We start from the raw sequence: 24672 nt of genomic DNA, 5'->3' as shown, positions 1-24672 counted from the left end.
CATCCTTACTGGAACATACTTCATCCGAAACTCTTGTCACTCCATTGTCACAGGGACAACTAATCACACATTCTGCATGCAAAAATACAGGCACTGGAGAAGTAATAACATAGAGCAACTTCCATACCTTGGATGATGTGATAAATTGATTAAACCAATCAAATTACTGTCAGACTGTCCTGATCACAGTGCTTTGTTTTCTGTGGGCCAAAAATAAGCTTATGCTATAACTTATCAAAGGTTTGTCACTGACTTTTTTACCATTTTCTGTAAAACTGCTGCTGGAAGCACCAGTGTGTGCAGACTAAGCACAGGATGATACCAGAGTTTGTTATGCAGAATGTGCTGGTCTCAAATTTTTACTGTAGAACTGTCATTTCACTTTGAGGACAATCATAGTCCAAACAGTGGCTGAAAATCCACATCTGCATCCAGGATAGTTGGTGTTTTTCAAGCATTTGGATCTATTCTGAGTGAGCATTAAACTTCAGCTTGGAGTTCTGTCAAAGTAGTTAATTGGGATTCTCTAATCTGTTTTCTCTTGGGCTGCATACCCAGGGGAATATTCTGGTGTGTATGCTTCTTTTTTAAAAAAATCTTTGAAATCTGTTGCTTCTCCAGTCAGGCATTCTTGGCTGCTGCTCTCATAAAATACATTTCTCTGCATTTTTTTTCCCTGCTTGGTAACTTTTTTTTTTCTTGCCTTTGCACTCTGGCTTTCTAATTTTTGTTCTTGCATTATAAAGGATCCTGAAACCTGTTGGAAATGATCCTACCTACTTTTATCTGTGAATACTGAAAAGTTCATGATGACTGTAGTGTAGGGAATTTCTCCAGATATTCATGAAGTTAAGAATAGCTGGTCTGAGTTGCTTCACTATTAAATGTCACTTACTTTTAATCCAAAACCCAGAGAGGGAAATTTCAAGAGGCAACTTTGACTTGCATGTCTATTTATAGATACCTTTTTTCTTTGTTATCCAAATGTCTTGTAAGTCTTCTGTTACCAAAGTTTCTTAGAAGATTGTGTTCGTAAAGTATTTTAAAAGGCCTCCACCATTAAGATACCTTTCTCACTCATTATGTTAATCTTGAATTAACATAATTTCTGCTGTTATCACTGTGGTAATTATTTTGCTGTGCAAGATGCAAAATAATTATTCTCTCCTGAAAGTTTCTTCCGAAAATCCTGCAAATTATACTAAGTGTGCCAAAAATAGGGTAAGAAATTGATTTTTAGAAATTTAAGTAACATCGAAGTAGCTACATAAAAAGATAGGTTCACTTTTTTCCATAGTAGCAGATTAATTGGAAATATTTCCTGAATGGATTAGCATTTCTTCTAAATTATTTCACAGAAAATGAAAGACTTTATTACTGATTTTTATAAGAGGTCTAACCAATAGAAATGGTTGTGACAGACTTAATTTCTTCAACATCTGTCCTTCTTACAAATCCTGCTTCTAATCACATCACATTCCACTTCAGACTTTTGGTGGTGGCTTTGTTTTAATTCGCTCTTACTTCATAAGTCTAAATTTTTTATTGCTCTTCGCTCATACTACACCTTACATGAAATGTTTCTTGTTCTTGTTTTTGCTCTACATGGAATGCATGGGCATTAAAGACCATAATTTCTTTGGTAAGGTATCATTTGCTCTGGGGAAATCTGCAGGGCTTTCACAATCTCAGCTTTATTCAGCATGTCTTGTGTCTATAACTGCTGTACTTTTGTATCTAACGTGGTATAAAAGACAATTGAGCATTTTAAACTTAATGTTTCGTGGACTAATACTTCTGCAGTATATGCTGTGTTTGGTTTTTGACTTAGTACTGTAACATCTTCCAAATATATAGGGTAGGTGGAGGCAGCACTGGTCAGTAACCAGGGATGCCTTTAGTTAAGTCAAACTGGGAGTAGGTGGAGGGGAAAGCTAATTATAGAAGGTAGGTTGGACCTGGAATTTCAGATAGCTCACAGTTCTCCTTACAAGTTTGTCATACTTAAAATTGAGTTGGCTTTAGACAATGGCAAAACGTAAGTTTCATGAAAACATCCATTTTATTTGCTAATTTCATGTGTTTGTTTCCTTTGGAAAGGAATGGGACGGGAGGTTGAAAACCTTATTTTGGAAAACACTCAGCTGTTGGAGACAAAGTAAGTGAGACTGTTTATGTAAAAATACTGCCTTTGTTATTTCATTATATCTTGAATATCTTCATACACAGTCAATTATACAGATGTGCTTTCAGTTCTAAGAGTAGTGCTGGTATGAGTATTTTGAATTTGTAGGTGTATTTGGCTAAATATATAGCTGAGTTGGTATTCTTCTAGAAATTAAGGACCTAAGAAGCAAAAGCTGCTTTTATCCTTGTAAGGCTACAAGAAATGCAGTGTTCTGTCCTAATGAGGTCAACTCCCAGTCAGAACAGCTGTAAGTGCAGAAGCAAATCCGTTGGAGCACTGTGGAGGAGTTTATTCCAAGCAAACTGATTTATCAATACTTTTTTTCTAATACAGGGGTGTGAATGTGTTTGAACATACATGACCTGGGGGGGCAGGGTTTGATCTCTTAGAAAGCTGTACCTTTTTGCAGCAGCTTTTATGGAATGTGTAGGCCTTCAAAAATAAAATCAGGCTTGAAGCTGAACTATGAGACCACGATCATCCTTGTAATGGTGTATTCTCCATGTTTGTGCAGAAATGCACTGAATGTAGTGAAGAATGATTTGATAGCAAAGGTGGACGAATTGACCTGTGAGAAGGACGTACTACAAGGTGAACTGGAGGCTGTAAAACAAGCAAAACAAAAGCTTGAAGAGAAGAACAAGGAACTGGAAGAAGAGCTGAGAAAGTAAGTTTAATTCCATGCTTGTGAAAAGGAAAGAAAAAACCCAACTGTGATATTTAATGCAGCTGTTTTTTATTTTGTATTTAGAGCTCGTGCAGAAGCAGAGGAAGCAAGACAGAAAGCTAAAGAGGATGATGATGTAGGTGTATGTGTGTGTGTGTATTTTTGTGTGTGTGATTCACAGTGGGACATTAAAAGTCCACGTGTTTAGTGAGTGCTGCCAAGCTTTACTGCTTAATAAGTGTCAGTAAAGTTTCTCCATGAACAGAAAAGACAGAAGATCTAAAGAGCACAAGTAAACTTTAACTGCAGTGATTAGTTTTCCTTCTTTCCTCTCTGCCCATTACTGTGTCACATTCAGATTATATCGGATACAAAGGATGGGAGGAGAGGAAGATAAAACTGAGTTAGTTTTACAAAGCCCCAAGTGGTTTGGAATCTGGAATTGTGACCTAAACTGACTCCTATGGGAAGGCAGAGGGTGACTCTGCAAGGCCCTGCTGTTCTCCTTTGTTCCTCCCATGTCTGCTTTGCTGTGTGCCCAGAGTGATGTCCCCACGGCGCAGCGCAAGCGTTTTACCCGGGTGGAGATGGCTCGTGTCCTGATGGAGAGGAACCAGTACAAGGAGAGGCTGATGGAGCTCCAGGAGGCTGTGCGATGGACTGAGATGATCAGGTGAGAGGCTCTTTTAAAATCTCTGGCAGAGCTCCTTGGATTTTACAACCTCCTCATTTTTAGCTGCGGGGTGATCTGGTCAGTAGGTTAATTGCCTTCTGCTTGTCTCCCTCATGCCCATGAATAACTTTGTTTTTTAAATTATGGGCGTATAACTTGTCAAAATGGGTTCTTGGTGAGACCTCAGTGAAAACGTGTTGCTTCATATGATGCAAAATAAGCATCCCTTGAAGAAATGTGTGTATTTTGGAACAGTTACAAAAGCTGATAATTGCAGATACCCCTGCCATACCAGAGTCAGTGGTGCTGCCTGCTGGCCACGTACAGCAATGGCACTTGATTGTTCCCATTGTCCTCATATCTGTGAGCCTTTGGAAAAATGCATATTCCCAGCAGACGTGGTTTGTTTTTCTATAGCTATTGTCTGCTGTAAAAACCCTCTCCTATCTCTGTTAATGCATCTGTGACTTCGGGAAAACTCACTTTATCACTTACTTACTGATATGTTGAAGAATTAGAGGCTTTAAAACAAAAAGCAATGGTTAAAATATTAAAAAATGGGAGGCAGAAGATTTTAAATGGTTTGCTGCTTTCTTTTAGCTGTTTTCATTGCGAAGTGTTACACAGGTTTGTCTCTTCTGTCTGAAAAGTACTCCCCAAACACAACTGGTGTTTGGGATGCAAAGAAACATGGATGGAGTATATTATGTAGTTTCAGTTGATCTAGTGGGAATTTCAGTATTGTGCTCTGGTCAGAATAGAAGTGGCAATGTGAAGAAACAGGCTTTGTTACTTCTGATATGTTATCCTTCTTTTAAAAAATTAGAGTTACACTCTGTTCTGTTCCTTTCCCTTTTTTAATTGGTGCTTACTCAGTAAACTTGGAATTTATTTCTTGTAGAGCGTCGAGAGAAAATCCAGCCATGCAAGAGAAGAAGAGATCGAGCATTTGGCAGTTGTAAGTATTGAAACACAACTCACTGGCAAAAATAAATAAAAGACTCTAACCAATTAGCTGGCACATTTGTGTATGTTAGCTAATTATCCTCTAAGATGTCTTAATTGTTCTCCTCTTGTTACCCAGCATGCCAGCTCGGTAAGACTGGTCTAGAAGACAAAATGTGTCGTAAGCTGCATCACGTGGTTGTGCACTTTGTGAAGTTAAATGCCAAAGTGCTTGACTTTTAATTTTGTTTTTCTAGTTGAATATGCACCAGGACTCTTGTCCTGAACATTTTTCTGGATGTTTTTTTTATGATGGATAGTAGAAACCTGAATAGCATGTGTGGATTGCATTTATTTCAGCTTCCTTTTCCTCTGTGAAGTACAGCTTAGTGATTGTTACATTGTCCTTGCTAACTTCAAGCTCTTTAAATCTAAACCATTGGTTTTCACAAGAGGATATTTGTCGAATAATCCTTTTGATGTTGTGACTTGCTGATAACTATTCTATCTTTTTGCCCTGAAAATGGTGGGGGTTTTAAAGTGCTCTCTGCATGAACTAATGTGCTTCATAAACCTGCCTTCCAGGTGTGATGTTCACATCCTAATATTTGTTGGTTCCCTGTAGATGTTAATTCAAGATGAAGCACCCGTTAAATTTGATGAACAAAGGGGATAATAATTCTTTAGGAATTTTTCTGGCTGACATGAATTTTTGTGCTTTGAGGGTGTTGCTGAGTGTGTGGTGGCTGCTGCTATGTTGGGCTCCAGTTTCTTAGTTTAACTGTCTTGAGCAGGCTGGCATATGCACTGTTTTGCCTGCATAGTCAAATCTGGATGTATCTGACAAATCTTGACTCTTTTTTTTTTTCTTTCTTCTAGTTTTAGCAGGCTCTTCAGTTCCTCCAGCAATACAGCAAAGAAACCAGAACCTCCTGTCAATGTTAAATACAATGCTCCAACCTCGCACATTACTCCGTCAGTCAAGAAAAGAAGCAGCACCTTATCTCAATTACCCAGTGACAAATCTAAAGCCTTTGAATTCCTCAGTGAAGAGTAAGACATTTTAGTTTTATAATACTAGATATGCTCTATCAAGTGTTTACTCTTTTAGTCCTCTGAGATTTAACATGCTGCTAAGTGTAATGTTCTCCTGAAGTGAGTGCTGATACATAAGAGCTCAAGACAGTGCAGGCTGAAAGGTGCAGCAGTGGGTGAGTACTCTGGATACCTGACAGTAATATTCTGCTTGGGAAATGTCACTGTCTTTCATAGAAGTGCATTTAGGCACAGGAGGCAGCACTAAGTACACTTCTATATGCAAGTTTTGTAGCTAAGCAATAACTGTACAGGTACTTCAGTGGAAAATAACATGAGTCAGGCTAACAAGCATCTGTAATTATTTTTTTTCCTTCTGTGCTTCTCTTTGACAATATATTCTTTTGATGTACAACTTTTAAAGCTTCTAGTAGAGCTACAAAACCCAAGTTAGTTTTCTGGAAGGATCCTGGCAACAGACTTTCTGGTTGTCCCTGTCTTTTACTGGTCCCTTAGAAACAGCCCACAGGAGACCTGGGGATGTCTCTGGTAACCCAGTACTTCCACAGAGCTCTTGATTATTGAGTTTAACAGCAACTCCCATTGCACAAAGAGTTCTAAAGAGGTTTTTCAATAATATTTCTTCTCCAGAACTGAAGCCAGTTTAGCCTCACGCAGGGAGCAGAAGAGGGAGCAGTATCGCCAGGTGAAAGCACATGTTCAGAAAGAGGATGGCAGGGTGCAAGCATTTGGCTGGAGTCTACCTCAGAAGTACAAACAGGTATCATGTTTTCATGTGTAATGGTGACAACTTCATGTTTTGGGACATTTGAATGGAATATGATTTCACAGTTTGTGTTTGAGTGATTCCGGCAATTTTTTTGTTGAACTTTTGCAGTAAAGAATCTTTCTAAGGAAAACAACAATGCAAAACTCTTAATCTTGTTTAATGAAGTCTGAGCAACTGATTCCAAAGACTGTAAAAAAAGCTTTTTCATTCTGTTTTGGGTTTTTTTTAACCTAGGTGGCAAATGGTGGACAGGGTGAAAATAAGATGAAGAACTTGCCTGTACCTGTTTACCTGAGACCTTTAGATGAGAAGGATACCTCTATGAAGGTAGGATATTTCCAGTGGTGACAGAGAGACTTGGACAACGTATAGCTTGAATATTTTTATCTTAGACTCAGTTATGTTCTTTTTGAAATAAAGTAGTTTATTTTTAAAGCATAGTGAAGAAGAATTCAAGCTTCAGTAGAAACTTACATTACTTTAATTGTAATGAATTCCTTAAAATGGACTGCTGTTATACTGTTATGTTGGTATTACTTAGCATATTTAACAGTGATTGTGTCTCTTTTTTTTTTTTTTTTTTTTTTTTTGTTTAGAATTCAAGTGAAATATTTATTTTTCTTCCCAGCTGTGGTGTGCTGTAGGGGTGAACCTGTCAGGAGGGAAAACACGGGACGGTGGGTCTGTGGTTGGTGCCAGTGTGTTCTACAATGATGTGACTGCTGTGGATGCAGATGGCAACAAGCAGCAAACAGGATCTCAGAGTAGCTTAGATAAACTAGACCAGGAGCTCAAGGTAAGGCCCCTGTAAAGACATTTAATAAATTTCTATAGTTAAACATCTTTATTTGTAGAATAATAAAGTATTTTGTAATCAGGCTTACTGGTAATAAATAGATTTTTCTTGGTAATCATCAACCCAAGATAGTTGGGTTATTGAATCCAACTACAAAAATACTGTGATTCCTCCCTGTGTGCCAGTTTGTTGGCAAATCTGAGGAGTAAATAAATTTTACATCAAAATGATGCATTGCTTATGCCACTGCTGCCTCCTTTAAAAAACATTTATGACAAAACTGTTCATGTTCTGACTGCCATGAATGGAATTCATATTAAGGGTATAAAAACAAAGGCTTAATTTTTAAGTGCTTTGGGACATCACATTAATCTATGGCTACACTGACTATGACAGCTGGCATGTCAGCAGTGTTCTTATTTCTAACTAGAATTGTGCAGTGTAATTATTTTCTATATGTTTTGTGCAAATATGAAATATGAGGGAGGTTTATATTTTAAATACATAGAGAACAAGTAGCTCCATGTAATTTTACAATGGCACTGAAGATATTTAACTTACCATATATTTATGTAAAAATGTAAGAACATGAAAGATCAAAGGTAATAGTTTTATTGTCCCCCTTCTTGTTGTTCATTTTTGTTCTGCCTTTTTTCTCCTTCAGGATCAACAGAAGGAACTGAAACATCAGGAAGAATTATCCAGTCTAGTTTGGATCTGTACTAGCACACATTCTGCTACAAAAGTTATCATAATTGATGCAAATCAACCAGGAAATATTCTGGACAGTTTCATTGTTTGCAATTCTCATGTGCTTTGTATTGCCAGTGTGCCAGGTAAAGACTTGGGATGTTTAGCTCCTGCTTTTTCTATTTCTTATTCAGATTTTTCTTATGCTGGGTGAAAACCCAAAGATTTGTGAATTGGTGCGATAAAAATGCTACAGCAACAGAGCAATAGGAAGTGTTTAGTTGTACAGAAAACTATTGCATTTCTACTTTACTGTTCCACTCTTGAGTTGGCTCTTGGCCTAAACTAACTCAAAGGTAGAGAGATGTCAGCAGCCAAGATTAACTGTTGTGTTTGATGTGTTATAAATTGTGCAATAGTGCCAGTGCTTCACGGAACTGTGAACATCACAAAAAGAACAATGTAGTTTGCTTTTTTGATCTCTTCAGCCTCTTGAAGATAAGTAGCAAGTCTTGGAGCTTCCTGCAGAGGGAATCCTTGTTGCATTGAGAATATTATAAGTCTTAAAAGTATGAAGGCGTTGTACAAGAGAAAAACCAGCTTTTCTTCCAGAACAAAGGATGTATTGCAGCTAAATTCTTTGTAAATAATGTAGGCAGGTATCCCTGCATACATGCATTGTTATGAAATCTAATTTTAATAGAAAATGTAATTAAAATTGAAATAAGCTGTTTGGAAAACTGCAGATTCAATTATGTTGTATGACAATTCAAGTGTGCAGCATATGTAGGTATTGCCTTTGTTTTGTGAGCTTTGTGACAATATCTTTTATATTTGTTGATCATGCTAAAATAAGCTTGTAGATGGGTATCTGCACGTTTGATCTCAGGTGCTGGAGAGTTCATTCAGTTTGAAGTTTAGATAGATAAGTGACTCAGCTTTGTCCCTGTGAAAAACACATGGGTTTAATCTCTTCCAGGGGCGAGGGAAACAGACTATCCTGCAGGAGAGGAAGGGTCTCAGGAAGCAGATCCCAGTCAAGTGGACAAGTCCTCTCTGTGTGGCAGCATGACCAGCAACAGCTCTGCTGAGACCGACAGCCTGCTGGGGGGCATCACCGTGGTGGGCTGCACTGCAGAGGGGCTCACGGGGGCACCTGCAGCCCAGGATGCCAACGGGGGCTCCCCAGTGGCAGAGAAACAGTCAGGTATGAAAACATCACAGCCCTGTCAGGGATGGCCAGACACCTTCAGGTGTAACTGAAAATTAACGGTGAAACTGTGTAATATAACAGCGTGTCTGTAAGCTGGGGGAGCATAAAACAAATACTCTGTGGCCTGTGAGTCTGGCATTCTTGCAGTGTATAATTGGTGCTGAAAACTCCGTGGAGGTGATACTAACGTTTGCTTCTTGCAAATGTTTTTGAGAGAACTCTCTTGTGCGTGGTTTAAAGAGAGCTTTTCATTTATTCAGTACTCAAAGTGCAGATCTTGCCAACAAATAACTGGAGAGAAGGTGAATAAATGCCTTGAATTTTGTCAAGTCTTAGTAGAGATTTAAGTGAAGCTGCTTATTTTGTAGATATTCTTACTGTTTTCTGTCATATGCCCTTCAGAGCTGTATGGTGATGTGACTGGCAATGGGTATGGGGTGGTTGGATTTGCTCACTGCTGTTCTGGTTAATCACTTAAAGGACAGTCTGTGCCATCAGTCACTGGGTTGATACATTAAGTATTTAAGTATTTAAATTTAAGTATTCCAAGTGCATTTGACATTTGTTTATACAGTACAACCTGGGAAAGTTTGGGCATTTCTGATATGATTTTCTTGTTAGATGAAATATGAGATCTGGATTGTGACTGTCTGGTCACTTCAGTTTTAAGTATGAAGCTTTGGTTGTTTTAAATAATTGAGAATTCTGTCACAGCTGTTAAAAGCTTTTCAAATTTTTTTGTTTACATAGATATTGCAAATGAAAATAATTTAGTAGATGAGAACATTCCAACAGCAGAGGAGGCAACAGAAGCAACAGAAGTCAATGCAGGGACAGGAGAAGACACAGCTGATATTGCACAAACTGGAGTCTACACAGAGCATGTCTTTACAGATCCTTTGGGAGTACAGCATACAACAGAGGCATCTCCAGTGTACCAGCCTAAGTACATAGTCTCAATCCTCATACCTCTTAAAATGTATTTAAAATGAAAAATATAATGTTTGTGGGAACATAGCATGGAGACAAAATGACTACTTTTTTTTTTTCTTGTTAAGTGTGTTGAGGTTTACGTAAGTAGTCTTGGTACAAGACATGCTATGCCTTGTGACTCTTCTGCTATTCCTCAGAGATCAACAATATTGCCAGGCTTGAATGGAACCTAATTTTCCTTGTATAAGAAAATGTCCACTTGAAGAAATTCATTGTTATTGTCATTTCATCTGTATCGTATTTTCATGCACAGTTACACCTTAAGTACTTCAAAAGCCAGTGTAGGAATTAGCAGCAATGAAGTAAATGCCTAGGTTATAGCCTGAGTGATCTGTGCACTTCATTAAATGTATCTTAACTGGGTTTTTTTTCTAGTACTGAGTCAGAGTTATATAAAGATGTTGCAGTTTTGCCAAATGAGCAAGATCTAGTGAGAGAAGAAGCACAGAAAATGAGTAGCCTTTTACCGACCATGTGGCTTGGAGCACAGAATGGATGGTAAGGAAGTGCTAATCTTGTTAAACTTATTTGTAATAATTGCTTTAAACTTACTTCTTGTGCCTGCAGGCCTGATAACTGTCTGGAGTCAAGATTAAGGGCAGGAAGATCTCAAGGGAGCCAAAACCTCGTACGCTTTGCTGCATTTAGGCATTATAGAATTCAAAGAAAGTATTGTAGGTGGCTAGCAAGCTCTTTTTGATGGATAACACTTTCATCTGCAGAGAAGTTTTGTGGGTTTTTTGTAGTCAAAGAAATAGTTATGGTCTGATAATTCCATAACTTTCAGTATTTTATTATGCTAGAAAAATATATTGTAGTTTTTACTACAAATGGATCTGCAAAGAGGTTTGTAATGCTTTAGGCCTTTGAAAAACCCATTCTGCTGCTCATGCAGTTCTTCCTTTCAGTCTGTACATAGTTTCCAGTGGAAGATGAAAACTTATTTTCCCTTTGATTGTGGATTTCAGTTGTAGGGGTTTTGCTTGTGGTTGTTATTGTCTGGTAGTGCTTTTAATCCCTCCTGATTTGTCTTTGCAGCCTGTATGTTCATTCGTCAGTGGCCCAGTGGAGGAAATGTGTTCATGCCATTAAACTTAAAGATTCTATTCTCAGTATTGTGTAAGTCCTGAAAGAATGTCATGTAAATCATAATGAATTTCTGTTAAAATACTTTCAAAGTAGTTTTATATTTCCTCCTCAGATATTGGGAATGTCAGTTGCCATAACTGCCTGCATGCTCTTTGAGGGACAGTGGAAAACATTCGGGGAGTGAGGAAAATGAAAGGAACCTTGTATCTCTTGGAAATATGTAGCCCAAATGATGAGCTGTAGCTGTTTACTCAAAACAGTTACAGGTTGCTATCCATAATGTTTTCTTCAGGCATTGTAGCTACCTATATTTCAAGATTTTTGAACTGGATTTTGACACCTTGCTACATCCCTTTTCTTGAGCTATATTGTAGAAATCAAAACAGTAGGGCTAACATGACTGTAAAAATATGCTACTTATACCTTACTTTAAACTTGCCCTCTGAGCAGTGCAGTCTAACAGTTCCTATTGTTGTGCCTCCTTTTTTCCCCAGACATGTAAAAGGAATAGTGTTGGTTGCACTGGCTGATGGAACACTGGCAATCTTTCACCGAGGAGTTGGTAAGCATTCTGTTAGATCTGGAAACCAGTGAAGCTGTAACAGTACTCAGGAAAGAAATGTGCCATTTATGAGTAGTGTTTCGATAATGTATTCCCCAGTGGGAATGTTTTTTACAGGTTGCCTTGAGAAATCTTTCTAGTTATCTCAGTTGCAGATTCAAGTACCATTTTTGCACTGTCCTGGTGCATTAATGGAATTTTTGCTCGCTCTGAAATGGAGAATGGGATATATCTGAGCTAAATGGTGAAAAGCCACTTGAAAGTCCACTTTGATTATCATTTCTCTTGATTTTTCGTTATGCTCAATAGTTGTCTTCTGTTTGATTAGTGTTAATTGTCTCTGACCAAGTCCTTCGAGGAGACTTTTTTTAAGCATCCCTTCAGAATTTCTGCCCAAACCACTTCTGAACCAGCTCCAGAAATAGGACCTGGAGGGGAAAGTCTCACTATGAGCAGCTGGAACTTATCTGTTGGCTTGTTTCCACAGCCTCCCTATTCATTTGCTCTTTTCCTTATGATGTTTAAATCCCTGTGCTCAGCATTTAAAAGAAATAAAGAGGTTGCACAACACTAATGCAAATACTGGGAAAGATGCATCTGGGATGAAGTTATGTTTTTAGTGGTTTTGTTGGGTTTTTTTAAGAACTCACTGTAGTAGCTTACAATCCTTAAGGATCTTTAATGAATGTCAGTGATGATTTGGGGCTTAGCTCTGTCTACAGAAGAATTTTACTTGGTGTTGAATGAGCAAATTTAGTATGCTTTTAGAAGATTTCAGGGGCCTTTTTTTACGATCTTGCAGCATATTTAAATAAAATCTTGCTGCACTGGCCAACATCTCCATATTCAGCCAAGGCAGCAAGTGCCTTGGGCTGTGTGTTGTCGTGTACACTGGTGCCTGGCCAAGCAGTGCATTTAGCACTGGGTAACTTGCTGTTTTAAAAAATGTTTTGCTGTGTTTTGAGCGTGAATCATTGTACCACCTTATTAAAAAAAAAATAGCATTCAGGATACCAGTAGTTCCTATAACCAGTTGCTACTTAATGAGGAGCCGAGCCATGAATTTGTATTGACTTATCCAGATTATTACAGTGCTTCTAAAAAATTAGGCCGTGTACTTTTAAGTTATTCTTGAACTCATAGGAACCAATGTTTAGTTTTGCTTTTTCTTTTCCTTCTGCTTTCCAAGATGGTCAGTGGGATTTGACAAACTATCACCTCTTAGACCTGGGCCGGCCGCACCACTCGATACGGTGCATGACAGTGGTACATGACAAAGTCTGGTGTGGCTACAGGAACAAAATCTATGTTGTTCAACCAAAGGCCATGAAAATAGAGGTAAGCGAAAATGGTGATTAGAATAATGAAATGGTGTTTTAAGGCTGCAGCTCAAACTGCAGAGTAACTCCAGAGAACACCTGTTTTGTTCGTCAGTGCAGAAAGAAGCAACCAAACAAATTTGTTTTGGGAAATCCTGTTACGTTTTCTTAAGATGTTTTCACTGTTTTGGAAGACTTTTAGGCCATAATGAGACAGTTCTCAGTTATTGAAACCAATTTTTGAACGGTTTAGTTCTTCACTTCTAGCTGGCCAGAAATTGCAAGTGTCCTTGTGCAGAGCTTGTAAGACAAGCACCCAGCTTATACTCTGTGTGTGCCTCATTTTATTCTCCACCTACCTGTAAACTTCTCTGTAATCTGTCTTTGCATACTGTAGGGGTTTGTGACTGTTAATGTTGAATGTGTTCTCCCTCCAGTTAGAGAATAGTTTATGTAGGGTGTGTAATGTTCTGCAGTGTCTTATCTGTACCTGACATCTCGAGTGCAGAAGGTGGCTGGGGTTTCTGCAAGCCTTTAGCAATATTAATGCTTCAGCTTCTGCTAATTGGCCTGAGACGTGATCCAGATCTTTTGAGGTTGACTGCTCAGCAATTCTGAAAATAATAACCACCCAATAATAAGCTGGTTTGTGAATGCTGTGTATATATGGAAAAATATGAAATGAAGTTCATGCAACAGTGACAGTGATTGTTTTGCTGGTGGATAGTGTGTATTTTGCACAGGTGGTTTTGTATGTAAGTCATGACAGAACTAGGAAGAGAAGCACTTTTTGGGGCCCATGTATCTTGTGCTGTGACAGCAGGACCTCAGACCAAAAAGGCTTCAGGTTGAAGGGAGGCAGAAGCCAGAGCAGGCTGGGATGTGATGTGTAAATGAAGGCATAGTAGGAAACTACAGCTTTAAGATCAAACTCAGGGAAAGGAATCAGCAATTTTACTATTACTTACCAGCACCATATGGTAGTTGTAACTAAGCTAACATGTATCTTGTGATCTTGCAGATCAGAGGGTTGTGGTTAAGAAAATTACCGTACAGATGGTCTGAGAGTAACAGAGAAATCTTTCTTGCTCTTTCCCGTGTTTCATCTTTTGAATTTTAAACTCCAATGTTCCACAGAAGTCATTTGATGCCCACCCAAGGAGGGAGAGCCAAGTGAGGCAGCTGGCCTGGGTGGGTGATGGGGTCTGGGTGTCCATTCGCCTCGACTCCACCCTGCGCCTCTACCACGCGCACACGTATCAGCACCTGCAGGACGTGGACATTGAGCCCTATGTAAGCAAAATGCTAGGTAAGTTCCTGAGGAAAACTGCTGTGTTCTGACACATCTTGCTGTCTGGAGCAGGCAATTCTCTCACTGGGTTGGGTGGAAGGCCAGGCAAATCAGTTTGTGAAAACTCGAGTCTGGAAGTAGAAGCCTAAGTCAGTCTGTAAAGCACGATGAGAATGATGGGTCGTCTGTTCCAGTCTGTTGATCTTACCTGATGTCTGAAGTGCCCTTAAAAACTCAGAGCTAATGAGAAAAATAGTGGTTGGATTGTGCAGGCACTAAGAGAGAAACCAAAAAATTTCTCTTTTTTATTGTACCAATGCCTTTTTTTAACTGAAAATAGGAAGAATCCACTACTTGCCTGGAAAAAATGCCTCTTTTTTTTTTTTTTTTTTTTTCAAGAAAAGGCAAAACAGCAGACTTTTGTTGCTATTGAGCCTAATAAGCTGTCTGATTTTTTTTTTTTTGTTGTTAATATCTATGTAAGAGCAGTTTACCCACCTACATAACACAGCAAATACAGGTAAATGGATTCTGGGAAATCCTTCACAAGTCACTGCTGTGCCACTGCACTTAACTGGTCAGCCTTGTGCTCCCCTCATCCTGCTAATGGATGAGAATTAATTTTAATGGATGAGAAACCATTGTCTTTCATCTGGAAACTCACTTTTTTGTTTGTTTTTTTGATAACACCTGAAAGATTTTACTGTGCAGCATTATGGAGCTGTTGCACCTCTTTTGCTTTCTCATAGTTAATGTTACTCTTGCAGTATAGGTTCACAACTTAATTAGTGTTGTAGGCTTTTAGGTTATCTTTACAACTTAAATGTGCTCCTCTACTTTGTTTGTGTTTGAAATGGGAGGGAATTTCTTTGTCTGTGTGGTTTGGGAGTTGGAGTTAAGATTCTCTATTATAGAACTAAAATTATTCTTGCTCATAATTTTTGATGAAAAGCATCTTTTGTTTTTAGGTACTGGTAAACTGGGATTCTCATTTGTGAGAATCACAGCTCTTATGGTGTCTTGTAATCGTTTATGGGTAGGAACAGGAAATGGTGTCATCATCTCCATTCCATTAACAGAAAGTAAGTAAAATATAAATCAATAGCTCTGTGCAATATGCTGTAGACACAAAAAAGAGTATTAAAACACCATTCAGATGCTTGCTAATGGATAGAAAGCTTCACTGCCAGGTCTGAATCTTGCAGGTTTGTAACAGATTCAGGCCTGTGTGATGTTTAGCACCTAAATCTGTGCATGTGGTTTCAATTAATATGAGCAAAAAAAGCACTTTTCCAGAATCTCCTGTATTTCAATTTGATCAGAGTTGCTGTGGCTTGAATCAAGGGGACACTTTGAAGCCTTCGAGGTGTTCTGAGCATTAGCAGCATTTATAGAAGTTTATTGCTTATAAGAGACATTTTTAGTTTTCTAATTAATGTTATTTTTGATTGCCATGTGATCACAAAGTAGATTTTTGTTTCATTTGAGCAAGTTGCTGTTGTTGCTAACACAATTTGTTTGGCTTTAGTTCTTAAGAATTCATCACAAAGATGGTAAAAAGGATTGTAACAGCAGTAGCACGACTGCTTTAAAGGACATGTTCAGGGTTATAGGAGCTGTAAACACATTCTTCAAACAGGTCACTAACTTCTAGGTCAAATTCCAGTCATGTAAATCCAGGTATCTGCATAACAACAGACCCCAAACTCTTGTCATAGGCTGAAACTACTTGGGGGTGGGAGAAGAAGCATTCAGACATGGGCAGTTGAACTTCAGGAGAAAGGGGCATTCCAGCTCAAGGGCAAAACAAATCCTAAATAGGAAAAGCTTGGGAAGAATCTCTGTGTAAATTGATTGCATTTAAGCAACAAAAAAAAAAACAAACCCTTAACACTTGTGCTGAGGCAATTATTAAAAGAGGTGAACAAAAGTTTCAAAAAATAAAATACAGAAGTTTGATAGTCCTAATTGTGCTATGGTTACATAGAAACTAAGTATAGGATGACAGGTGAAATTTTAGGGTAATTTAATAGTGAAAACTCTTCATGTTGTATCTGCTTTGTTGAACAGCACACACATGCATTGTTTCTCATACTGTTCCATTGCATTGTCCATCCATTCAGTAAATGTCTTTTTTGCATTGCATGAATGTACTAAGGAAGGACAGACTTCCTGTCATGAGTTTGAAATAGTTTAAATCATGCTTTCAAAAATTATAGCTCTTGATTGCGTGAAGCTTAATTTAATGTTTCCAGAGGAGTTTGTTTAAACAGGAGGTGAACATGAAGAAATCCCTATTAAAGCTATTCGGTTTCATCTCTGTTTTGTTAATTGTTGGTGGATCAGAACAGCCATTTGGGGGTAGCCTGGTGGTGGGATTGAGAACCCTTGTTAGGAATATTGATGGTTTTCAGAAACAGCAGTGGCATCTCTCAATTCCCTGGGTCTCAGTAGCTGGGCAGCTTCGACACCAGCACATGATGTTCCAAAAGGGCACACGAAAACATGAGTCGTTCTGTATTATTTTGGAGCCTCCTGCCAAGGAAAGAGAGAAAGGGGAAACGTTGCTAATCAATAATAAACTTTAAACTGATAAAGCACATGACAGTGGCAGTGCTTTTGTGGCCCATTTTGTCCTGAAACTTCTATAACAAGATGCTGTTCTTTGTGACTTTTGATTGAATCTTCTGTAATTAATATCTGCTGTTTTTAGGAGCTAAAATATTAAGCTCTGCCTTATCAAAGAACCAAAATATGAGTGGTGGGTTCTCATTAATCCTTCTCCTTACTGTCATACCTATCCATTTCCCCTTTCCTCCTTTCTCACTAGCTGTAATCCTCCACCAGGGACGTTTACTGGGGCTGCGGGGTAAGTGCAGATCCTGAACAAAAACCTATTTTCAGGCTTCTAATAGCCACTTTGAGGCTGTTTCCCACTCCTTTATAGATTTACCCTTTGTATGTTCCTAAATGTTTTTCCACTTGCAGTTACTGCATTGCAGCAGTTTTATGTTTGCTAAATGGCCACAATCTGCTCAGCAGTTTAGCATATCATCCTGTGTTGCAGCTGAACTCTCATACAGACTTTGTTTTTCTTCCAGCCAATGTGATACCACATCTATAACTTTGTCATTAATCCACATCATTTGCTGTCTTGTTACAATCACTGTTTCTTTCACTACTTTGATAGTCTTTGGAATGGAGATGGCTTGTATGTCTAGCATGAGTACTTCTCTCTTTGATGGATTTTAAAACTCAGTAAAACTAGATGTAGAATTGTAATATAGGGTAGCTCCTTCGTGCCCACAGGTGGCTATTTTAGAGAATTTTTGCTGGCAAGGGGATACCCTATGATTAGTTGGAATGCAAGTGTCTTTAATTATATGTTTGAGTACATTGAATTTGCTCACCCTGAAACACATTAGAGGGTATTTATTTTTCTATGAAAGATATAGTCCTTTCACAAATTATTTTTTTTCCAAAGTAGGATATTGAAATCTGGTGTTTATGCTAGACTACTAAGAATCCTGCTCCATTTTCTGATGTACTTAAAATAACGAAGCATGCATTCTTTTTTCTTTCCAGCTCTGTCTTGAATTGGCATTGCTGCCCTCCTGTTTCATTTTTATCTAAGTTGGCTTTTAGCTTTTAGATGGTACCATAAGGTGTTCTTAACAAATAACCGCTTCTGGAATTTGCCTTTGAAGTAGAGAACAATCTCTTCTTTTCCAGCTAATAAAGCAGCAGCAGGCTCTGGAAACCGTCCAGGGAGTGTAATCGTGTGTATGGAGAGAACAGTGACAAAGTGACTCCAGGGACGTTCATCCCCTACTGCTCCATGGCACACGCACAGCTTTGCTTCCACGGGCACCGTGATGCTGTCAAGTTCTTTGTCGCTGTTCCAGGTGAGGTTTTGTCACCATTCTTCAAATGAAGCTGGGTTTTTTTTTTCTGTCTTCATTTTCTTAGTTAAACACAGCGTTTAGAAAGGGTGTAGAAGTCAGTGTATGAAGTCATACGTTCAGGAACAATATATATATTTCGTTTACAAGGCTTGTCTGATTGCTGAGTGCAGGGCTGTTTAATGGGAGGAAAAGGGTTTGGTCACAAGTAAGTGCTTTGCTTCCATCTGAAAAAAAAAGTACTGTGGTGAGTACGTGCCTATTAATAAGGCAGTCAGTGCTTTAGGCATTGTGTCATCCACTTGATTTTATTCTGTGAGATATGGCATAAAAATGTATTCTGTTTTTGATCTAGGTCAGGTTGTTTGCCCACAGAGTAGTGGTGGGACAGAGCTAACAGCTGATAAACAAGCCCAAGAGTCCTTCAACCAGAGTCCCTTAAAATCAATGTTGGTGATAAGTGGTGGAGAAGGATACATTGACTTCAGAATGGGTAAGAAACCTGAGCTTAAAATGTGTTGTAACCTCTTCTACTTGAAGGTCATTAACCACATAATAACTGCTGCTGTGATTGCAGAGTGCCTTTGTGTGGTCAGTATTTACAGGTTTTGTACTGCAAGGGTAGAAGTATTTTTATTCTGAGACACACCTTCAGCTTCTTCTCCTCAATAAATCATGACCTTTGGGATGACTGTGTGAAAAGTTTTATTTCAAACTCTGCTTTGGAGTCATGTACCACCTTACTGTTTATGCTTTCAGTCTTCCTTTGACAGATTAATCTTCTGTCTCAAACTGCTGGAAAACATGTCCTTAGTTACTTAAAATGCAGACTGACTATAAAAACAAGTCATGCATTAAGTGAAGAACACTCAATCTAAAATTTACTCATTTTTGAGTGAGCAGGGGAAAAAGTAGATCACTGTTATCTCGGCATGCCCATCTTGTTTGATCACTGCTTTTCTTGGATAGTGCTTTTGTATGATCTAGCCCATAAAGAATTCTTGTTGTAAACATTATTTTATTTAATTGAACTCTTTGGGGAAATAAACTGAGAGCAGTTGTGGTTCTGTGCTTCAAATCTGCACTGGAGACCCTGACCAAAAAATACTAAAAAGGTGTTGCAACTCAAACCTGGTTTTGACCTTTTGCCTAAATCTGTCTGTAGTCTTTCAAAACCAACCAAACAGCAAAACAACCCAAATACCACTACAAAGGAAATTCCAGGAAGGCCAGCCCAAATTCTGTCATCCCAGTCAACGACAAACAGGTTCCTGCTGTTACCCTGGTGGAGCTGCACGGGAGGCAGGGCTTGGGGCAGTTCTGTGCCACACTGCAGTGAGGACTGAACCTCTGCACTTACTCCAAGGCAGCTGGAATAGCCACATTCCAAATGTGCATTTTGCTGTCCCTGTGGCATGAGGCAAAGCCGTGAACTGAGTGTCAGTGGTGCACTTTCATTAGCTCAGCCACTGCCACGTGAGCCCAGCAAACTGGCTCAAGAGCAGCTTTGGGCTATTCTGTGTTTAGATCCCTCAGCCCTCCAGAGGAGTCTAACCAGAAAACCAGCCAGACTGTGATCTAACACCTTCCTGAAGGTGTAGGTCAGTTCCTGTTTCATCTGATTAAACTGTACCATGAGACTGCCTCTGGACTGGTGGTTCTGGCTGTTTGTGTGCAGTTTTTGGTCTGTTTGACCAGGTTTGATCCCAGTTGGCTCCTGTCACCCAGAGTTCAGATGCAGTTACAAAACTGCTCTTCTCCTCTGAAGAGAGAATAATGGAGAATATGCTTAAGGCTGTCTTTGCCAGTGTGTGCAGAGTTGTGACAAACTGGGATAACGGGAACAAGAGGAAAGAAGGGGAAAGTTCATCATAGATGAATGTTGCATTGTCTCAATTACAGCTCTTGTTCCAGAGCATTTATATGTTTATCCCAGCATGCTTCCTTGTAGCAAAACCCTCTCAGGGTCTGCCTGGGAGGTGCTGCAAGTTTGCAAATTAGGTGGTTGTTTCTCTGCCTTAAAGAGTTCTAAGTAATGTAATGTTTAGAGTATGGATAATTACAAAACTGCCATTAATTTTCGGGGCTAGAACTGAAGAATATGGCCAGCAGAATACTAAACTGAGATAATTGTGCAACACACTCTGTTGTAGTGTATACATTCCCAGACTTTAATATGCTTTTATATGAGTGTATGGTAACTACTTTCTCTTTAGTGTTTTTCTTGTAGACATAGATGTCACTTGTCTCCCTGCATGTGGTGTTGATGCTGTTCTGGTTATTGGCTGCCTCAGTCAAAGCTGTTGTTTTCCAGGTGATGAAGGAGGAGAATCTGAACTCCTTGGAGAAGCTCTACCACTTGAACCTTCTGTAGCCAAAGCTGAGAGGAGTCACTTGATAGTGTGGCAAGTCATGTGTGGCAGTGAGTGAGCCCGTAGGATGCAGCTGGAGACCTTAAAAAAAAAAACAAAAAGAAAAAAAAAAAGGAAAAAAAAAGCTTCTGCATGTTTTTTTATTTTGTGAACCTGTTTCACTACATGATGTTGAAGCATTTCTTTGCTGTTTAACTTTATATTGCAAATCTGTCATACCTTTAACTATACAGGAATTAGCTTGTGCTGTTTTACTGCACCCGTGTTACATGGAACAGTATAAGGAAATCAGATCTTTCTCCAACTGATGTGCACACCATAGTGAGCAGCTGAGGCATTACTTTTACTGTACCACAGCAATCTAATGTGTTCACTTCTTTGGTAGCCTCACTTGAGTTTGGCTTTGTTACAACTGAGCTTCATTTCACTGTATAATGCATTGAGTAAAACAGCAAAGTTATTCCCAGAGTATTTAAAAAAATGGGCAAATTATAAGATGGATTATTAAGACTCATCCAAATATTCAGTGAGGGCTAAAGCAAACTGTATATTTCAGCTTTTGTTTTCAAACCTGGAAAATCTTGCTTACGGTTAAAAAATCTTGTGTTACCGGTTTAATTTCTTACATTCATCCGAGTTTTTGGGGAAAGAGGGGACTGTATAGGAATTAAGAATACAATATTTAAATAAAAACATGTTTTCATTATTGAATCTTAAAGTTTGAGAACTGCTGCCCTCAGTAAAAAGCAATTTTGAGCATAATGTTTTTCCATCTCCCTGACATGGAACAACTGTTTCCAAAGGGTATTCTTAGGATGATTTAAATTGGAAAATAACTGCAAAAGTCTTGAACAGGGGATATGTTTTGTTCTTTTCTTGTCTTAACTCCTTATGTCCTAAGCACTAGGATGATCTTCTCTGCCTAGCTGGTCAAACTCATGAGGCACTACATGTGTGAAGGTTACAGACCTCGATTAGAGCATGAGAAAAGACTGAGAGTGTACAGGAAAAATGCATTCTGCCCAAGTGAGATCGTAAAGGAACTTTAGTGCCAGATAATTAGGTACAAAATGTATTTTTTGTAGCTCCATACCCCAATTTAGTAAAAAAAATATAAAAATAAAAATTTAGCAACAAGATTATCAGGTAACACTAAGATTGAGAAAATTAGTGAAAGTCAGGAGACTCTAATATTAGGCTGACATTCTGTCTACTCACCATCTATTTTTTTAACCATAAGTGTGAGTTGAAGACTGTCTTCCTTTTGCATTGAAATTTCTACATTAGTATCAGACCTAAGTTAAACACTTCATGATTTCTGTACTTCAGAATATTTAAAAACCTGGATTTGCTCTTTCATTTTGTCTCTGGAAAGTAAAAGTTTTGAGGGGTTTTAATAAACATCCAGCATTTACCCCCGAAAGGCTGGGGCTGTTCAGATTGGCAGAGAAATTCAGTCACTTGATTATGTGAGAGAACTGAACAGTTTCAGAGGAGTAAATATAGAAACACTTTTTTAAAACTGCCTAAACATTTTTATGCAATAGGAGCAGTTCTGGTCTATCAGGCAAACATGTGTTTATATATTTCTTAATTTTTTAAATGAACACATTTAGCTGAGGTCTATTGTGTAAATATTATTTAGGCAGCTTTTTCAAATGCATATCATAGCTGATAAACCAGAAAATCTCCATTCAGGTCTATTGGTTAGATTTATATGTATAAATACTTTTTAAGCGACATATTTTGTACACAGCTGTTCCTCTCGTAAATATGTATTTAGGACATGAACTATGTAGTAAAAATCCTTATTAAAGATGTCTAATATCTTGGTAGTATTTTTCTCTTCAGAATGCCAAAAGTGATGAGAGCATGTTGTTCATAATTTGCTTTCCAAATTCATCTTTAACGTCACTCTTAAAGTACTTTGGCTTGAATATAAAGTCTGGAAGCTTATTAAAAAAATATACGAATACAGAAAGTAAACTGAGTCAACACTCTTAGACCTATTTTAAACTTATAGGCATGTATGCTGAACATGAAGCACATCTGAATTAACTTATGGGATTGGATGTCTAAGAAAAATGCTGTCTAAACTTTTACTGTTGTGCAGAATCTTCACTGTGAGTGGTGCAGTTTCATTGCTTTTCCTGCCATTTTCTTGAATTTCATTTTTGTTTTTTTTTTTTTTTTTTCCTCTTTGGGAAACACCATCTCCAAAGTTTTTACTCACTGGTTGATTGTCACATTCTCATGTTCTCAGAAAGAAAAGGAAAAAAAAAGCGCACAATTCTGTTCCTTGGTTCTCGTGTGGGGTTTTGTTTGTTGTTAGAGACGAGCTGTTTTCTCTGAACTGCTGCAAACTGGAGCAGCTCAACCTGGCAAGTGTGTACCTGGTCCTTTGCCAAATGTAGCTGGTCCACCGTGCCATTTTAGTCACCTCAGTGGGCCAACTCTTGCAAATATTTCAGAGAATGATTGTTTCTGTCCAAAAGTGGAAGGGTTTTAAAGCAGACAATAGTTTAACTGTGTACCACTGTGGGTGTAGATAAAGGCATGTGCACTTCTCTGTATTTCTCATTTAAAAACTCTATCCCCTGTCCTAAGGTACAGTAGATTAACTGGGTCCCTGTTGCCATCACAGTGCTCTGGGGTGTATAAGCTCTCCTTAGGGTGGCTTTGAAGGGTGAATAAAGCAGGTAAAGCCCAGGCACTGAGGTGACAATGCACCCCTCAAATCCGTCTCAAGAATGTGTTTATGCATACACTCGTGATTAAAGCATCATATAAATAGGAGCTAATCTCTTGATAGCTACAGCTTGTTAATAGTTTGGAAACATTTCGAGCACAAAATATGCAGCACATGACTTGCCTGGGTAGGGGTGTTTGCATGGTGAAGGTGAAGCTGCATCGTCCATTCCTTGGGAAGGCCTTCCTGCCTCGGATGGGATCGAGCTGACAGAGCGTAGACACTTTATCATAGGCTGCCTTAGTAACAAAACAAATGTTAAATCTGTTTTATTATACTAACTGTTCTAAAGAACGTGTGTCTTTTAAAAATGCTGTGTAACTGAATATTTATTTCCATGTGAGTATTATAAAAGTTACCAAAGGATTAAACCTGACTTAGCACTCTGTAAGTGGCCCTGTTGAGGTGGGGTCTTGTGAAGGCCCCGCTCTGTAAAACGAGACACGGTAAACTCAAATACAGTTCTTTAGGGAAATTAAATGTTTTGGTTTTCTAACAGGGTTATGCCATATTGTAACAACCTATGTTGCACCTCAAAGCATTTTTCTATACACTAAATGTCTCTCCCGCCCTCTAACAAGATTAAGTTTCCTTTATTAATTTTGTTGATGCACATTTCTCAATCTTTTAAACATATATTTTAAACATTTTATGGTCTGTAATTTTGGAAAGTTTTGTCTGTTGGACACTTTACGCTGAATTTTACTTGCCTCTGTAATCTGAGATGGATACTACAGCGTTAAACTTGCTGTCTGTTAAAACTTGAGGCTTCTTTTCTGTGAGCAGAAGAGCTCATATAGCAGTGTAGTTATTTCAGTATTTATTTCTATTATTGAATCCATGGGGTTCAGAATGTAACTTTGTACATGAAATATATATAAATATGTATATGAAACATGCATCGGATCTGTGTGTTCTTTGTAGTCTCGTGTTAATTCCGCAGGGTTTTCGTGCTACCAGAAGACACAATAACTGGAGATTTTACACCAACAACTGAATATTGCCATTATCACTACAGGTAGTGATATATTTGAGTCAGCCCCTGGCCAGTCTCATCTGCTCTCTCATACTGGGTCCAAGCAAAAACTCTGAAGAACAGCTTGGTTCACTGACTGGCTTCCAAATGATGCCATGATGTCTGTGCCTCCCGTGGGATATGGATCTGGAGGAGATCTGCTTGATGCAGATTGAATGAAATGGGTGCTTGCACTAAGATTTATTTCTGAAGTCTTTTTAGCACAGATTTATCAGAGCTCAAATCCTCCCTGGTTGCTACTTCACAGCAAAGGAAATGCTGTGGTTTTAAGGCAGAAGAGCAAGGACTTGGTGACTGCAGAAACAGAACACTTGGCCAGAGCCAGGTTTTAACTTTTCCCTGGCTCACCTGCCCCTTTCTAA

The 24672-nt window shown here is 38.6% G+C and overlaps 1 protein-coding gene across 1 annotated transcript in view; it reads left to right on the top strand.

Moving 5' to 3' along the window:
• The window catches only part of SPAG9 (sperm associated antigen 9), a 61554-nt gene extending 37381 nt beyond the window's left edge, over positions 1-24173 (top strand). Inside the window, 23 exon segments of the mRNA XM_032706322.1 lie at positions 2101-2158; positions 2703-2855; positions 2940-2991; positions 3398-3528; positions 4430-4486; positions 4613-4624; positions 5353-5526; positions 6160-6289; positions 6533-6625; positions 6927-7094; positions 7759-7930; positions 8764-8991; positions 9748-9943; positions 10366-10488; positions 11029-11109; positions 11574-11641; positions 12831-12979; positions 14098-14269; positions 15220-15333; positions 17984-18025; positions 18028-18156; positions 18509-18646; positions 20468-24173. Of these exon segments, the coding sequence (XP_032562213.1) occupies positions 2101-2158; positions 2703-2855; positions 2940-2991; positions 3398-3528; positions 4430-4486; positions 4613-4624; positions 5353-5526; positions 6160-6289; positions 6533-6625; positions 6927-7094; positions 7759-7930; positions 8764-8991; positions 9748-9943; positions 10366-10488; positions 11029-11109; positions 11574-11641; positions 12831-12979; positions 14098-14269; positions 15220-15333; positions 17984-18025; positions 18028-18156; positions 18509-18646; positions 20468-20583 (2756 nt within the window). The 3' untranslated portion in view covers positions 20584-24173.
• Positions 24174-24672: the final 499 nt, after the last annotated feature.

Source organism: Chiroxiphia lanceolata, chromosome 19 (genome assembly GCF_009829145.1).
Source record: "Chiroxiphia lanceolata isolate bChiLan1 chromosome 19, bChiLan1.pri, whole genome shotgun sequence".
In the NCBI taxonomy this organism is placed as follows: Eukaryota; Metazoa; Chordata; class Aves; order Passeriformes; family Pipridae; genus Chiroxiphia; species Chiroxiphia lanceolata.
The sequence above is the reverse complement of the archived record's forward strand: the minus strand, read 5'-3'. Positions and strand labels throughout refer to the sequence as shown.